At 43.7% G+C, this 17,367-nt stretch overlaps 1 protein-coding gene across 5 annotated transcripts in view; it reads left to right on the top strand.

Moving 5' to 3' along the window:
- The window catches only part of hecw2a (HECT, C2 and WW domain containing E3 ubiquitin protein ligase 2a), a 44,949-nt gene that overhangs the window by 17,954 nt on the left and 9,628 nt on the right, over positions 1–17,367 (top strand). For 3 of the 5 annotated variants that reach the window (XM_080901972.1, XM_080901973.1, XM_080901975.1), the window contains 18 exons: positions 1–854; positions 2,368–2,662; positions 2,791–2,883; positions 3,198–3,348; positions 4,165–4,271; positions 4,602–4,726; positions 5,557–5,742; positions 5,829–5,963; positions 7,781–7,901; positions 7,989–8,085; positions 8,231–8,314; positions 8,758–8,840; positions 10,596–10,716; positions 12,421–12,534; positions 13,123–13,275; positions 15,712–15,810; positions 16,383–16,512; positions 16,596–16,742. In XM_080901972.1, coding sequence (XP_080758098.1) covers positions 1–854; positions 2,368–2,662; positions 2,791–2,883; positions 3,198–3,348; positions 4,165–4,271; positions 4,602–4,726; positions 5,557–5,742; positions 5,829–5,963; positions 7,781–7,901; positions 7,989–8,085; positions 8,231–8,314; positions 8,758–8,840; positions 10,596–10,716; positions 12,421–12,534; positions 13,123–13,275; positions 15,712–15,810; positions 16,383–16,512; positions 16,596–16,742 — 3,095 coding nt within the window. Of the gene's footprint in view, positions 855–2,367; positions 2,663–2,790; positions 2,884–3,197; positions 3,349–4,164; positions 4,272–4,601; positions 4,727–5,556; positions 5,743–5,828; positions 5,964–7,780; positions 7,902–7,988; positions 8,086–8,230; positions 8,315–8,757; positions 8,841–10,595; positions 10,717–12,420; positions 13,276–15,711; positions 15,811–16,382; positions 16,513–16,595; positions 16,743–17,367 lie in introns of those variants that run through there. The other 2 variants (XM_080901974.1, XM_080901976.1) reach the window with 2 other exon arrangements.

The following is a 17,367-nucleotide window of genomic DNA, read 5'->3' as shown; positions in this document are numbered from 1 at the left end:
GTGCCTCTCCTGACTCCATCATCGGTGTTTCATCCTTGAATGGAGCTCCAGGGACTCCTTCTGATGATGAAGACCTGCCTCATCACCTTCCAGGCTTGGTCTCAGCAGGCCCCTCTCCTACGGGCTCCCAGGGCTCCCAGGGCACGGGGGAAGGCGCTACCGCAGCCTGTCTGGAAAAGGAGCTGCCTTTCATCAGAGCAGAGGGCAGATTTGGGGATACTGAAAGCATTGCAGGTCATGAAATGCTCCAAGGGTCATTCAGTGAGAGTCTGGATGCTATTGAGGCCCCTAAAGGACCTGGTGAACGACCTCTGGGTGCCGCCTCACCTAAACTGCGCTCTAGTTTCCCGACACACACAAGGCTGAGCGCCATGCTACATATCGATTCAGACGAGGATGAAGAAAGATCCGGAGCCAATGACATCACTCCGGTACCCCTGTCGCCGCTGCTAATGAACGGAGAGCCTCCTGATGCCCGTGGTACTGATGAAGACGACACTGAGGGGCAGCAGGAGCCTGAGCGACCGGTGGGGTCTGTGTTGGAGGCGGGGCCAGTGGGTGGAGGTGCTAAGGCAGAAGACACGGCCCCCGAGGCCCAGGCTGCCGCAGAGGCCGTTGCTGGCACGGACTTAGAGGATGTTTTGGAGCAGGATGTTTTTCTTGAAGTGGAAGAGGTTCCATTCACAGAGGCTGCGTCCCATGATGCTTTGTCAGAAGGTGGAGACGCTCCTGAGCAAGGAAGGATGGCTGGCGAGGAGCCCTTATCAGAGATCGATAGCTGCTCAATGGCAACAGCCCCCCAGACGGTCTTCTCATCTTCAGACAGCTGTCCAGTCACACTGACCACCGCTGTGGTGCGTTCACGGGAGCAAAATTTACTGCTTTGTTTGAACCATTCCTGCAAAAACATTAAAACACAAAAAGTTATTCATTCCAAACACCAGAAGTATTTGTTGAATTTAGATGCACTTCACACACAAACACAGTGTCACTGCCTAAATCTGCCATCGGGGAGCAAAAGAAGTTAACTTGCTAGCTAAAAGTATATGAGAAACTTACTCAGCTTTTCACACTGCTGATGACTTTATGATCTCAATTGCAATTGGAAGTGTAGACTTTTTTGCCACGTCCTGTTATAATTTGTGGTCATTGCCAAGTTTTTAGCAGCCAGGACTGTCCATATCCAGATGAAACCCCAGTAAGCTTGGTTTGCGTCCTGCGTCCAAATACTGGATGGATATGGCACACTGATGGACATATCTGCTAGTGCATCTAAGAAAACTAAAAGCACAGTCCTCTTGTAATTAAACTCTAAATTTAGATTCTAGTTAAATGTGTTTATTTCTGCTGTAAAATCTGACATTTTAACACAGCAGTCTATAAGGACTGAGTCACATTTGGAGCCAGCCTCCAGTGGCCATTCAAGGAACTGCAGTTTTTAACACTCCCACACTTTTAGAGTGGACAGCTGGTAAGTGTGGAAAGTCTGCTGTACATTTAATTAATTACTAAGTAAAGTTCACCGAGTGTCTGAAAAATTAAGCAAGGAAGTGCCTTTGTCCCCCAGCAGGGGGCGACACCTCTTCTTTTAAAAAGAAGCGTATGGGAAGATGATCCTTTGGCTGGCTTGCACTATAACCACAGCAAACACTTTCTTAAAGAGTTCACGGTCCCAGTTATTTTGTAAATTCAGTCTCATTTAGAATAAAAAAACGAAGATAAGCAGCATGTGCTGGCCCCATCTCTGACGTGCAGTGTTCTTGGCTTCTCGTCAGAGCCACACCTCAATCATTGAGGCTTAGCCAAAGCACATCAGAATATGAACATATATGTCAGATATGACAATATGCCACTGTGGTTAAATCCTCTGAAGAAGAGTTTCTCCATTTGTTTCATTTTTAATGTGCAGCCCAAGTGCCATTAGTTTTCCCGCAGTGCTCAAACAGAACAGCAGGATCTTGTGGTTCTAGTTCTTTTATTAAAGGACACAGAGATCTAATGCACCACTGCCACCCTGCTTTCACTGTCGTGTGGTGGGCTAATGCTGTACACAGGCTCATGGAGGTCTTTTGTCTGTCTTGTATTGTCCCTATAGAGATGTTCTGGGAACAGACTGTGAGTGGGAACCAGTGATCTGTTTCCATTTTCCACTGAATTTTTATCACAAATCTTCCATGATTGTTTCTTTTTGAGATGCGACGCCTACGCACTGACACATATTTGCATGGAGTCAAACTTTTGTTGCCCTGGTTACGGAGCCAGCTCTGCCTCATGCCGTGAGATATGGACTCCTTTCATATCTGTATATATGTGACTGAATGATTTTGTGATTATTTTGCCATCTCTTTAAACGCTTATATTTTCTAGGAAGCAGAGGAGGGAGCAGAGACCGCCATAGATCCAGGGGGAGACATAGACTCTGCTGCACCGCCGACCAATCAGGCTGTAGATGGTGAAGGGCAAGGTGCCGCTGCTGAAGCTGAAGCACCGCCGCCGCCACCAACTAGCGAGCAACAGGAGGTGGAGGAGATCAGCGTGAGGAGGCTGAGTCTGCAGGCTGCAGGGGGCGTGGCTGAACAACAGGAAGGCGAGGCAAAGCCATCTGAGGAGGCGGGGTCTGCAGATTCAGAACAAGTTACCACAGAAACAGAAGGAGAGGAAGGTAGTACCGTTTACACAAATCTCCAAAAGTCGGTCACCACAGTTTTTGTTGGACATTACAACCCATGACATTTTCATCCCGAGTTAAAACAAAGTTCCCTCTGTGTGCTGTGTGTTTCCTGTGCTCAGGTGCTCACGTTAATGGACATCCTGTGCGTTCACTTCCTTCTGTGCGTCACGACATCCACCGATACCAACGTGTGGACGAGCCTCTGCCTCCCAGTGAGTGTGTGTGTGTCTGCATGCCCTGTACTGTTCAGTGTGCGGCAGTGTGTGTTTCTATTCACGCGACCGTCCCGTGTCCACATCTGTTGTTCACATGCGTCGCACTGAGTCAGCCTGACAAACACTTTGAAACCCCAAATCAGCCACAGAATGACATCATGGATGCAGTGATTCCCGACGTAAACACACATTTATCCATTTTCCTCATTTCAGATTAAAAATTAAATTCCTGAAGTGTGTTACTTTCAACAGTTACATTCAGTTCAAGCCATTAAACACCTGCTTTATCTCCATTTTTAACTGCCTCTCAGACTGGGAGGCCCGGATCGACAGCCATGGGAGGATTTTCTTTGTGGACCACGTCAACAGGACCACCACGTGGCAGCGGCCCACCGGACCTCCTGCCCCACAGGGCCTGACCCGCTCCAACTCCATTCAGCAGATGGAGCAGCTGAACCGCAGGTGGGCTTTGAGGGGAGAAATCATGAACTTTCTCCGAGGACTGGGAGCTTAAGGAGGACCGGGATCTAGATAACGTTAAAGAAATCAGTTTACCCCCCAAGTAACTGTAGTTTAACTCAAGAAATTAACGTCTAATGCAGATAACACAAAAAGTCAATGGCATACAGATGCAAAAGTGGGTGGGTCCTGAGTTAACCTCTTCTTAAATTGCGGTGAGTGATACAAGTAATTATCAGTAAGAGTACAGGATGCCACTGATTGACATGTGACACTGTTAACTACTGAACCAAGGCCTGAAAGCTCCTTGAACACCTTTGTAGATGTTTAATGGGTGACCAAGCTTCAGATTTCTGTCTCTAGAAACTCCCACAGACGTTTTTAATCACTTGTTGTTGATCTAAAGTAAAAGAGATCCAGATGTTTTCAGAAACATATTTTCCTAATGGAAGAAATATTTTCCAGACGGTCCACTGTTTTGGTCTTTTTAGCTTTGAGGTAACAGATAACAGGTAACCTGAAGCATCTGGAAGTGTCCAGTGGTGTGAAGTGGTGCAAATCCTTGATTAAGCCAAGGGTTCCTATCTTTAAATAGAAAGTGGGTTCTAAATAAAACAGTGAGACCGATCTGTGTATGTTGGTGAGACCTGCAGATATCTCTTTGTTTTTGTTTTTTATAATCTGCCTGTTTTTAAGCTAATGTACCTGTGAATAAACAGAAGTTCTCACACTTTCAGAAGAAGAAAGCTTATGCATGCTTCATTGTCTTTGCTTCCTTTGGGGAGCAACTGAAAAGCTAAAGTCACTGTTTGATGACAGATATCAGAGCATCAGGAGGACCATCACCAACAGCGATCGGTCAGAGGAAAGCTCCGTCGACCTGGTTCCTGAACCTGAAAGCGAACTGATGCCACACTCCATTTCTGGTTAGTTCATCTCACAGACAAATGCAGTAATTAAAGGTTTCATTGACGAGAGATTTTACGAGGAAACATTTGTGCAATTAAATGAGTCACCTCTGGAAGATGATTCATCCTCAGAACTGCTACTGGTAGCCATGATACTGTTATTTGTTATGAAGAGATGTGAGAAGAGCAGCTTTCTTTGTCATATCACTCATGCAGAGTTGTAGACGTGTGATTACTAACTGTCTTTAAACTCAGCACGTGCTATTAGAGCGTGTTTTCCTGACATAAGCTGCTGTGGTCGGTTTGGTTGGTGTCTCGGGCTTTGACTGGATGTCGTTTCTGTTTCAGAATACAGACGAGAAAGCGGCGTCGCGCACTCCAGCGGCCGCTCGCGTCTCTCCCTGCTGCTCCAGTCGCCCAGCGCCAAGTTCCTGTGCAGCCCCGACTTCTTCACCGTGCTGCATTCAAACCCTGTCAGTCCAACACACCTGTAGAGCAGATCTAACATACGCAAGGTCACCAAAAACCATTTAGGCTCATGTTTCTGCTTAGCTATCCTAGTTTCAGAAACTAGTAGTTGACAGATTACATCGTCACCTGTTACTTGTTACAGATCGTTTTCTTTTCTTCTGTATATGTATGCCAGCATCAGTGACAAGTGATCAACAACACGTTACAATGAGGTCATCAGAGTCAGGCTGTTTTTCATCTTTTCTTTCTTCCATGCTTCAAACTAAATCTGAGCAAACATCTGGAGTGGAGATGTTGGGAATTACGCACACTCTGTTCTCATTCAGTTAGTCATACTTCCCTGCACAACATCACAATAAAGTGATTAGAAAGAAGAAATTATAAGTGTAGTATTTTAAGAAATGGGCCAGGATCTATAAAGAACTCCAAATATCACATCAGCACATTGACATATTTGGCTGGGGTCATAAGGGACCTCTGTCAGGGTAGTCACTAATATTAGGGATATTGAGACTCTTATAGTCTGCCCCCTTTAGCTCCATGTGATGTGTTGACGTTAGTTTAATCTGTTTCTTCTTCCTCTTATACAACATAAAGATCTTTATAACTTCTGCTTTTTAACTGCTTGAGCTGTTAGAAAACTCCACATTCAACTCCATGTACACTGTTATTTTCAAACCTGATGTACTGATACTGCACTAATCATGTAGGAAAAACCCTGAATAACAGTATGTCTCAGATAAAAAAGGAAAATAGCATCATACCACTGAAATAACCCCACTCTTGTTTCTCTCATTGGTTCTCCTGTCGCTTCCTGATGACCTCCCCTCAGAGTGCCTATCGCATGTTTACGAGCAACACCTGCCTGAAGCACATGATCAGCAAGGTGCGTCGAGACACTCACTTCTTCGAGCGCTACCAGCACAACCGCGACCTCGTCACCTTCCTCAACATGTTCTCCAATAAGCAGCTGGAGCTTCCCCGGGGCTGGGAGATGAAGCACGACCACACTGGGAAGGTATGCCACGCAATGACGCCCGTTTTCACCTTCACTGCGCTGCGTGTGACATTTTCTGATTAGTTTATGTGCGCCTCAACCCTCAGCCTTTCTTCGTGGATCATAACTGTCGCTCCACGACCTTCATCGACCCGCGGCTGCCCCTCCAGAGTTCTCGCTCCACCGGGCTGCTGGCCCACCGCCAGCATCTGAGCCGCCAGCGCAGCCACAGTGCCGGGGAGGTGAGAGACTCGCCATTGCTGCAGAGCACTCATTGCCTGGAGCACGCTTAAGGTTTGCATGTTTAGAGAGGCCAGTTTGAACTCTGAATGTTGGCGTCACCTGTGTTGGAGCCATCAAGGATGCGTCACAGCAGCTTTAATATAGAGTAAAAAGTGCCACAGAAGCTCACTTCTAGTGTATATAACAGCATCTCGTAACAAGAGTCATGTCAAGGTATTATCAAGGTAGTAATGCTCACTATTAGAGGGAGAATCTCAGATGTGTCCAGCTGTGTGAGATTCCGCAGCTGCAGTGTCAAACATAAGGCTCCGAGGTCTCAAATCGGACCCATCTGATGGTTTCTAAGGTGTAAATAGTGCAAAAGAAGAAAGATGGTCTAATTTTTGGACTTTTGTCTTTATTCTGAACCAGCAAGAACGATGTAGAGAGCTGGAGGTCAGTTTGAGAGCTGTCTTAGTGGCAAAGATGTTACCAGTGGCTTGGAGTAATAATAATAATAATACTTTTTATTTTTTGGTGCCTTTTAAAGTACTCAAGGGCCCTGTGCAACACAAAATTAAAAAGAAGACCAATATTGGTGTTGAGGAATCGGGATCCAGTGAAGCTGATGAGAGTAGCTGTAATGTGGTCAGCAAACTGGGTGCAGCCGATGACTCTTGCTGCAGTTCTGTCCCATTTGGAGACGATTGCAGGGTTTTCTGTTTTGGTGGTCCAAAGAAAATTACAATAATTACAATAATTCAAACGAGAGGTGACGAGGGCATGAGCCAGGACTGTGTGACAGTAATATATCAAGGTAAGGTAGTTAAACAAAGGAGAGCCTGCTCGTGACTTTCCTTGTAATGACAGTAGACTAATTGAACTGAAGAAAATATTAAAGAGAAATGAGATGACTTCCTGGGTTAGACTTTGTTTAAAATAAAAAGTGGATATGATAAATGAGAGTGTCGCTCTATTAGTGCTACCTGTGGGGAGAAATCTGAAATGGAAGCATCTGGAATTCAACATGTAAAGGATGCTGAGGATCTAAAATGATGCTCTGTGACACGTGCAGTCATAACATTTAGCTGTTTTTATGGGGTGAACTCACAGTTTATATCTGCAGTATTAAGACGCTCCAAACTCTCCAGCATCATTGCACCAGGTCTAGACTATTTTGCATACATCTGTTTGCTTCTGACACATGCACATGAAAATGTGTGCGTCTAATGTGATATCGGCCGGGCTGTAACAGCTTCAACTCTTCAGGGAAGGCTTATGGGAATTTTTGGACATTCTCCCAGAGGCACATTTGTGAGGTCAGACACTGATGTTGGATGAGAAGTCCTGGCTCACAGTCCCCACACCATATTCCCCCCCTCTACTAAACTTTACACTTGACACAATGCAGTCAGACAAGTACCGTCTCCTGGCAACCACCAAACCAAGACTCATCCATCAGACTGCCAGACAGAGAAGCGTTCATCACTACAGAGAACGTGTCTCCAATGCTCTAGAGTCCAGTGGTACCGTGCTTTACAGCATTGCATCTGACACTTGTGTTTGGTAATGTAAGGCTTGGCTGCAGCTCCTTAGCCATGAAAACCTTTTCCATGAAGCCCTCTATGCACATGTCAAGGCAGACGAGCTAATCTGAAGGCCATATGAAGCTTGGAGGTCTGTAGCGTTTGACTTGGCAGAAAGTTGGTAACCTCAGTGCTTTATGCCCCTCAGCAACCGCTGTGTGGGTTTATGTGGTCTACCCCTTTGTGGCTGAGTTGCTGTTGTTCCCAACTGGTGGGTCGGTCCCAGAACTAGGATGCGACCTGAACTGTAGTGTTTACTGTTGTCACAGGTGGTGGATGACTCTCGCCAAACCAACCCGCCCGTCCTGCCCCGCCCCTCCAGCACCTTCAGCGGCTCCAGTCGGAGTCAGTACCACGACGTGGTGCCTGTGGGTGAGTCGGACAGACTTACACTTCCACGTGTGGATGCAAGAATAAAGTGAAATCACACATGCTGATTCTCTCCTCTTTTTCTTCCAGCCTACAATGACAAGATAGTGGCGTTTCTACGGCAACCCAATATATTTGAGATCCTGCAGGAAAGGCAGCCTGAGCTCGCCAGGAACCACTCGCTCAAGTATGCCTCTCTCTCAGTCTCCATCTCTGTCTCAGTCCGGCCTCCCGCGCCTCCATTATCGCCATCAGTCAAACTGAACACGTTTAACCTTTAATCTTGATGGACTGCATCTGGTTAGCCCCCTAAAGTGTGTGTGTGTTTGCAGGGAGAAAGTGCAGTTTATTCGCAGCGAGGGAGTCAACGGCTTGGCTCGCCTCTCCAGTGACGCTGACCTCGTCATACTGCTGAGGTGAGTCCTGCAGGTGTGTCTGTGTGGGGACAGAGCCTGCTGGTCAAAATGATCACCACTTATGAAATGTCATAAATTGGTACCTTGTGTCACCTTTTTGCCTCTGAAGTAAAATATTTGTGGACATCACACATGATTATTTGACCTACAAGTAGTATTTACAGTCATAATTATGTGCTGACTCATGTGAAGCGGCTGGCTTTGCAGCCTGCCTGATTTTATATATAAGCAACCCGCAATATTGCATTCCTGCTACCGTGTGTGTGTGTGTGTGTGTGTGTGTGTGTGTGTGTGTGTGTGTGTGTGTGTGTGTGTGTGTGTGTGTGTGTGTGAGGACTAACGCTGCCTGAAGGCGTATCGTTTCCTTTGTGCTGTCTGACAGTGTTCTCTCTGTGTGTGTGTGTGTGTGTATCTCTTTCTCTCTCTCTCTCTCTCATCTTCAGCTTATTTGAGGAGGAGGTGATGTCATATGTACCGCCATTACTCCACCCAGGTTACTGCCTCTCCTCTCCACAGAGCTCCCCCGGTGAGTCTCTGTCTCACTCCTTGTCTGCATCAGCCCAGCATTTATTAAATTCTCACTTTTATATAATAAAAACTGTAAAATGAAAATGTTCGTGTATATGCTGTCTTACATAATAAACTTTTTTAACGGTTTATAATCAATATACCTAAATTATATGAGTAATGATGAGTAACTACAGCATATTTATGGTGTATTTACTGTGTCATCACAAGTGTAACTTTGACATGTTATGGTGTAGCTCCTGTGCAGTTGTAGTCATTGCAGTAAAATTATGTTGTATCTATGGTGTAATTACCCGCAGCTATGGTGTATCTGCAGTGTAACTGTTCTGTAACTTCTGTCTTGTTACATTGTAACAGCGCAGTAACAATGATGTAACTGTGACGTTGCTAAAGTGTAACAACACTTCTGAGTCTGGATATCTGTTGGTCTAACGTCCAGTCCGGGAGATTTTAGTCTCATGTCTTCTTTCACCATTACCTAGAAAACCTGCTGATCTTGTGATCCCATAATATTTGTAAAGAATGCCTCGGATTTTTGGGAAGGCTGTAAACATGTTTATTTGTGCTTTAAACTTGACTTTTTTTAAATGGGAGTCTGTGGACTGACTCACCTTTAGAGTCAGCCTCAAGTGGCCACTAGAGGAACTGCACTTTTGAGACTTCTGATTGGCTTTATTTGCCTCTGAGGTTCTTGCTTATTCAAAGTAAAAGAGACAGAGAAAGAAAGCGAGAGATGATTTCAAGACAAATCTGTGTTAAGAGCTGCAGATGCTGAACACAGAGCTCACTCTCCTGCCTGGACACTGTGTGTTGATGATTTGGGATTAAAGTAGCATCCTTTAAGATTAATCCCACCACACAAAGTCAGCTGTCCAACCTCAATATTAAGATGAGAATGAGTCTTCATCCTGGTTTCAATCTGGAAACTGTGTCTGTAGTTTTGGTTTTCTTGGCCTTGACTTCCAGTTTCGATCCACGTTCGGATATAAAAGCACCAAGGTACTTTCAGGCTTTAGTTTTTATGTGTGGTTTTATCTGCGCTGACCCACCTTCCATATTTGGAATATATTTTATCCCAAAGCTCCACCAGGCTGTTCATCTCTTTTTCTTCTCCTGCCAGCCCACCGGTGTTGCTAAAACATCCTCCCCCTATGCTGTCGATGCTGAGAGTTTCAGACTTATGCTCCAGCATTTTGTCATAATTCTCTGCAGGATGACACTGAAAGGAGACAGGAACAGATAAAGGGAGCCACACACCCTGATAGAAAACACAAAAAGCTGCAAAGCACTTACCACCTCTCGAAACAATGAATTTAAGAGAAATGTTTCGATAAAAATCCAGCACACTTTATTCAAAGAAGCTTTTTGGAATGCGTCCTTGTCAGACTTGGTTCAAAACAAACATTTTCTTTGCAGCGCTGTTATTAGTGTTTTTCTTTTCACCTCTTTATGCTGAGCTGAGCTCTGATCACTGAGATGTGTATTTGCTCTAAAATTAATAAAAGCTTTAACAGTCTGATACAAAAAAAATCCCCCCAAAACAATCCAGGATTAACCTGCATGCGCTATTTCTGATTGTCTACACAATCACTCAAGCTTTACTCAATTTCTGCTCGGGAACATTCAGATTTAATTTTATTTCTGTCTCCCTGTATCCATTTATCTGTCTTTACATGTCTGTGCTCCTCTTTTTGTTCTTGCTCTGTCTCTTGCTTTGCATTCATTGTGCTTTTTACTGTCATTTACATCTCAGGTACCCAGAGAGCTAATGCCCGCGCCCCGGCTCCCTATAAACGAGATTTTGAGGCCAAACTGAGGAACTTCTATCGAAAGCTGGAGACAAAGGGTTATGGACAGGGACCGGGGAAAGTCAAGTAGGTCTAAAAGCTCCAAAAAGATGAATTAATGAATGCTGATTTCTAAATGAAAATAAAAAATGTTATTTATGAATAAAAACTGCATGTTCTGTTCAAAATCATAAACCGGTAGGAGGGCGAATTAAATTTCAGGAGGCACACCATCACGGGTTTAGCGTTAGGTATAACCCTAAATTTAGGCTTTACATATACACTGCTCAAAAAAGAATTAAAGGAACAGTATGAACATACCTCAGACCTCAATAGGAAAAAAATCATGCTGGATATCAATAATGATATGGACTGGGTAATACGTGAATGTCACATCGTTTGATGGAAATTAAAATGATTGACTTATAGAGGGCTGAATATAAAGAAACCCCAAAAATCAAAGTGAAAAAGTGATACTATTCCATTCTGATGAAATTGAATTGCACCAACTAAAAATAGTACTTCGTAGTTTCTAATGCCCCCATAATCCTAATGAGAGGACGACTGGTGTCCTGGGGGATCTCCTAACAGATCTGGACATCACTGAGCACCTGGTCAGTCTGAGGCAAAGCCTCATGGCATTGGATGGACTCACACAAAATGCTCAAGAGGAGTTCCTGCGAGATGAAGAACAATTCCTTCATCTTGCAGGAACTGCCTGCATACTCTTGCAGTCAGGGCATTTGTCATGCACCAGGAAGAACCCAGGATACAGTGCGTCTAGCATGTGTCTGGCAGTGCTCGTCCTGTTCCTTCCTGCACAAAGGAGCAAATACTGGTCCTGCTGATGTGTTGAGCCTCCTACGGGCCTGTCCAGCTCTCCAAGAGTACCTGCCCATCTCCCGGGATCTCCTCCTGCTCTTGAGCCTGTAATGACGTATTGATCATCACTTTATTTCTAAAGCACTTAAAAAACAACATAACAGCTGACAGAAGTGCTGTACAAGAAATGAGAGAACAAGAATAAAGCAATTAATCAGCTATAAGTTAATTCATAGAACCTAGGGAACATTTGAAATAGTACAGGCACATACGAAGGGTAAGAGTTTAAGACAGATAACAACACTGGATTAAAAGCCAAAGAGAAAATGTCTCTTTTTAAACGAGTTTTAAAGTCAGCAACAAATGAAGACTGCCTGACTCGTTCCACATTTCAGGAGGCAAAACTCCGAAGTCTCTGTCGCCTCTGGATTTATAAAATATCTCTAAAATATTGATGTGCCATCCTGGAGGAGCTGGACTACCTGTGCAACTAGGGTCCAGGTATCACCTCACACTACCAGTAGTGACATTGAACCTAGCCAAATGCAAAACTAGAGGAAAAACAATCAAAAAGAATGAGGAAGGAAAAAATGTCAGTGGCCCCCACCTGTAAAACCGTTTGTGTTGTGGGGGTTGTCTCACTGATGCTCCTCTAGTTCACCTGTTGTTAATTTCATTAACACCCCCTCTGACCATATCAGTATCCCAGAAGTTTAGCTGACTTGATGCTATACTCTGATTAAAAGGTGTTCCTTTAATGTTTTATTTTCAGCAGTGTATTTCAGTCCGGACTATTTTAATCAAAAGATGATTGTATGTTTTCATCGGTAGTGGTTTATAGTTGGCGCTCTGTTTCTATAACCGTGTGTGTGTGTGTGTGTGTGTGTGTGTGTGTGTGTGTGTGTGTGTGTGTGTGTGTGTGTGTGTGTGTGTGTGTGTGTGTGTGTGTGTGTGTGTGTGCACCCCCAGGCTCATCATACGCAGAGATCACCTTCTGGAGGACGCCTTTAACCAGATCATGTGCTACTCCCGTAAAGACCTGCAGAGGAGCAAGCTTTACGTCAGCTTTGTAGGCGAGGACGGGTCAGAGAAACACATTTACCTCCATTTCATTGGCGTTACTGTTCTTAATGACACGAGATGTTTGCTCACCTCATGCAGGGTAGAGTTTTCTGTTCTCATCTCAAGTTTCAAAGCATAATGTTTAACGCACATCGCCACAGTGCAGGAATGATTGTTTATAACATCAGCATACAGGATTGCAAAAATGAACTGAACAGGCCCTTCATCGTACCAGCCAAAAACCGAAAATCGACCTCATGTTTCAGTTATTGTTTCACCTGCGCTGACTGTGTACATGAGAGAGAGAATCTAGGACCGGAAGAATAACTTAATAAAGCTTTTATAGTCAGTTTAAATAAAACAAAACAAAGGAGACATTGTGTCCCTTTAAAAAAAGGTCAATAGCAGGAAATTAAATGTCACCAAATTTAACAACAAATCATTTTATACGCCTGTACCCGTCTCTTGTTTCCAGTGCAGAAGTATCGTGATTGTGAGGCTGCAAAATCCCATAAACACTAAATGCGTTCCTCCTCTGATCCAATCATCAGCCAAAGTCATCAAGGTTCATATGCATGTGTACTCTCATTTTGTGTGTGTGTGTTGCAGGCTGGACTACAGTGGACCCTCCAGAGAGTTTTTCTTCTTGGTCTCTAGAGAGCTGTTCAACCCATACTATGGGCTGTTTGAATATTCAGCTAATGACACGTACACCGTCCAGATCAGCCCCATGTCTGCCTTCGTGGACAACCACCATGAATGGTGAGGTTTCTGTCAGCCTGTGATCTCTGCCTGCCTGTTTGTTTGTTTGTTGCTGTGTGTGCTCCTGTGCTAAATCTAAGGTGTTAATTTTATCTGTCCTGAATGCTGATCCCAAAATGGAAGCAATTTGTGGAGAGCTGTGTGGAAATTTGGATCAGCAATCTGTCACAACTCAGTTTTTTTGCTCAGTGGCTGTGGATGGATGAAGGTCTGAGTAACATGAACCACAGACTATAGTATTCCTTGCTACATTGCAGATTTATCTGTAAATTTATATTGCCGGAATTTCATTATATCACAGGTTTCTGTTTCTTATACCGGTAGGTATTTTTTTTTATTATTTTAGATTTTAAGTGGTTATAATAGGTTTTATAATAATAATGGATTGCATTTATATAGCACTTTTCAAGGCACCCAAAGCGCTTTACAATTCCACTATTCATTCACTCACTGATAGAGGCAGGCTACAGTTGTAGCCACAGCTGCCCTGGGGCAGACTGACAGAAGCAAGGCTGCCATATCGCGCCATCGACCCGTCTGGCCATCACCAGTAGGTGAAGTGTCTTGCCCAAGGACACAACGACCGAGAACCGGCAACCTTCCGGTTACAAGACAAACTGCCAACTCTTGAGCCACGATCGCCCCATGAGGTATAAGAGTGTAGGGAGGGTTTATGTGGCTTAAATATATATATAAAGGTATACTGTTTATGTGAAAGCTGGATGCAGCCACCATGATATCGCTCACCAGTTTCAACAACAGTGTGCTGGCTGCTGCCGTGTTACTTTTTTTGGAGCCAGAAGTGACCATATTTAGTATCAGGTAATGTTCACTAGCTTTTTTAGCAAGCTGCCTCTGTAATCTTTTTCAGTGTATCAGACACAGATACTTGGTAGTTAGTGCTAAGAAACAGAAGAATAAAACACTGGTCCATTACATAAAAGAACTGCACCTACCAGTGCTGCCGGTACTTCCTCTGTGTCAGAGATATTATATTGTGTATTTCTAAATACACAATATTTGTGTATTTCAAAATGAGTACATTCACTAGAATCAGATCTATCTATCTGATTCTAGTGAATGTACTCATTTTGAACACTGCTATGCAGAACGTGAGCAGAGAGAAAGCGAGAGAATTTGATCTATTTGCTGTCACATACGTTGTAGAATGTGGCTCTGCCTCAATACCTAAACAGGAAAATGAGCACAGTTAGGGGTTGAAGTGGGATATGGCAGGTGGGGGTACCCTAAGATCATTTGTAGTGCTGTGACCACCAATCCAGATCATTCTGGCCCACTTTAACCCCAGAGTATAGCACCATGAATGGTGGACAAGTTATGTGGTTTTTGCTCTTTCATCTCTTTGTAACCGATAAGCACAGATACACCGATAGGATTCTCTTTTATGTGTCATTGTTTCCTCCATTTAGCTTCAAATGTGTTTGATGTTTGAAGGCGTGCAGGGCTGGGAGATAAATACTTCCCTCAAATGTATTAAACCTAAGACAGTAGATACTATAGATATTTATGTAAAGATATGGGGAGTAAAATAAATACTCTAGTAAAGTACAGATACACGGAAATTCTATTTAAGTACACCTGGTGGTCAGGTAGGATGGACTCACTGAGTTTCTTGTTTTTTTTCTTTTTTTGAAGAAGGGTCTTTACTAGAATTTCACTCACCGAACCTTCTTGAATTGCCATGTTATTGACACCATATTTAAAGCAGTTACATCCCTAGATTTAAGCTTTACTAGTATCCAGATAGTGAGTTAGGAGGAAAAATCAACTCTCATGCAGCTGTGATGAAGTTGGGGATTGGTTATAGAGAACAAAACTGTTTTTGTATCAGGCTGTAAACATGTTTATTTTTGCTGTAAAGTTGGACATTTTAACATGGGAGTCTATGGGGACTGACTCACTGCTGGAGCCAGGCTCAAGTGGCCGTTAAAGGAACTGCAGTTTTTGTTCTTTGGGGAAAGTTGTTTGTTATATCGTACATGATTAGAGGCAATTATCAAGCTAAACCTATGTTTGAAAGAACAAAGACAATTTTCTGATGTTATGGAAGTTTCACAACCAGATAGAATCGAGAAGCATCTTTAAAATATGATGCAGATACCAAATTGTTTGTTATCTTCCCTCGTGGTTGGGATTTGTTCTGCCAACTTCAATCTTGTTCTCACAAACCATCTTTAAGATTCTTATTTGTTGTCTCTATTTGTTGGGTCCTCAATCAAGAGAGTTTTAGATATCATAACATGAACATAATGTGTGGAAGGTGCAGCAGACTATGGCACAATGTTTTTGCATCCGCAGGAAAAGATGTAGAATCTGGTTCCTGTGTTGTTTAGACAGTGTGAAAGAAAGCGAGATCACTGCGGTCCTGATGTTGCTGCTGTCTGTATTCACACATATTTTCCATGTTTTATGCAGGTTTCGCTTCAGCGGGCGCATCCTGGGGCTGGCCCTTGTTCATCAGTACCTGCTGGATGCCTTTTTTACCCGTCCTTTCTATAAGGGGCTTCTTCGCATGTAAGTGCCTCAGCCTGCTTCCATTCATTGCAAGTCAGCATTCAGGGTAGCAGCACTTCCTCCCTGACCAAATAAGACCTTGAATGTTTCAGTCAGTCAGCAGCTGTCTGCTTCTCCTGTCAGTAGGAGCAGCACCCTTATTAAGCTTTGTCCAAACAACCTGAAACGCTGCCAAATGTCTGCAATGAGGACAGATGCTGTATTAAATGTGTTCTTAACCTCTCGGGCAGCAGCGATCTGTTCTTAGCTTTATCACCATTAGTGCAGAGATAAGCATTTATCAAATGAAATGTCATATGTTCAGTCCAATATAGTGCTGAATGATCTTAGTATAATCAACAAAGCAAGTGAATGTGCATATTTTCCTGACAGTAATAACATGTGGAATGACCAAGGAATGAAAATTATGCAAAAGCATTCAAAAGATCAGCAAAAGATTTGACACATACCTATGCTTCATCTCCATACTTTGTATGATTAACCTTCAGCCTCACTTGTTAAAATCAGCTGACGATGATTAACGAGCAGGTCATCCCCACCTGTTGACCCCGCTGTGACCCTTATTCATGCAGCCCTTGTGACCTGAGTGATCTGGAGTTCCTGGATGAGGAGTTCCATCAGAGTCTGCAGTGGATGAAGGACAATGACATCGAAGACATGCTGGACCTCACCTTCACTGTGAATGAGGAGGTCTTTGGACAGGTGCGTCTTCAGTCTGTGGTGGCGCCCTGGAACAAGAAAAGCAGACCGCAAATTTTATGTGTTATTCCTCTGTAATTCTGCAGATCACAGAGCGAGAGCTTAAGCCGGGTGGGGCTGGCATCCCTGTGTCAGAAAAGAACAAGAAGGAGTATATTGAGCGAATGGTCAAATGGCGCATCGAGAGAGGCGTGGCCCAGCAGACAGAGAGCCTGGTCCGAGGCTTCTACGAGGTACAGTGCCGGTGTTACAAATGTTAGAGGTGTCAAAAAGACAAGATAAACAATGCTAAAATCCTCAAAGGGGTTTTAGGGGCATCCCCAAAATCCAACTAAAGGCCTCAAATAAATGCATAACTAAATAAATAAATACAACTTTATTTGTGTGGCATCTTTCACAACAAAAGTACAGAGAATTCCTCATGTGGGAGGACAAATTTCCAAGGGTATAGGCCTGAAAATTTCTGGATCAGATTTAAAGATTCGTCAGCTGCTTAACAGTTGAAATTCAAATTATATTTATGGATTATCTGAGTGGAAGCATACAGATAAAGAACAAAAATGGGACCCAGGATTGAGCCCTGGGGGATGCCAGAGAGTCTGAGGATGTAGGGGGAGGACAAAGCAAGTCTTGCATCCCTAGTACCAAAACACCATTCAAGGTAGCTTATTAGTTTATGATGGTCAGCCATATCTATATCTGTATTTGATTAGAGAAACTAATTATTAATTTATCTACAGCTTTTTTGGCCATTTTCTGTATAGATATTGTTGTTTTTAGTCTACAATTGTGTGATTAAAAGGGGATCTATCATGCTTAGTTCCATCTTTGCTTGGTCAATCAGTTCATCTTCTGGCT

The sequence above is a fragment of the Rhamphochromis sp. 'chilingali' genome (genome assembly GCF_963969265.1).
Source record: "Rhamphochromis sp. 'chilingali' genome assembly, chromosome: 14".
NCBI lineage: Eukaryota > Metazoa > Chordata > Actinopteri > Cichliformes > Cichlidae > Rhamphochromis > Rhamphochromis sp. 'chilingali'.
Note: the sequence above shows the minus strand (reverse complement) of the source record. Positions and strands in the feature narration are given on the sequence as shown.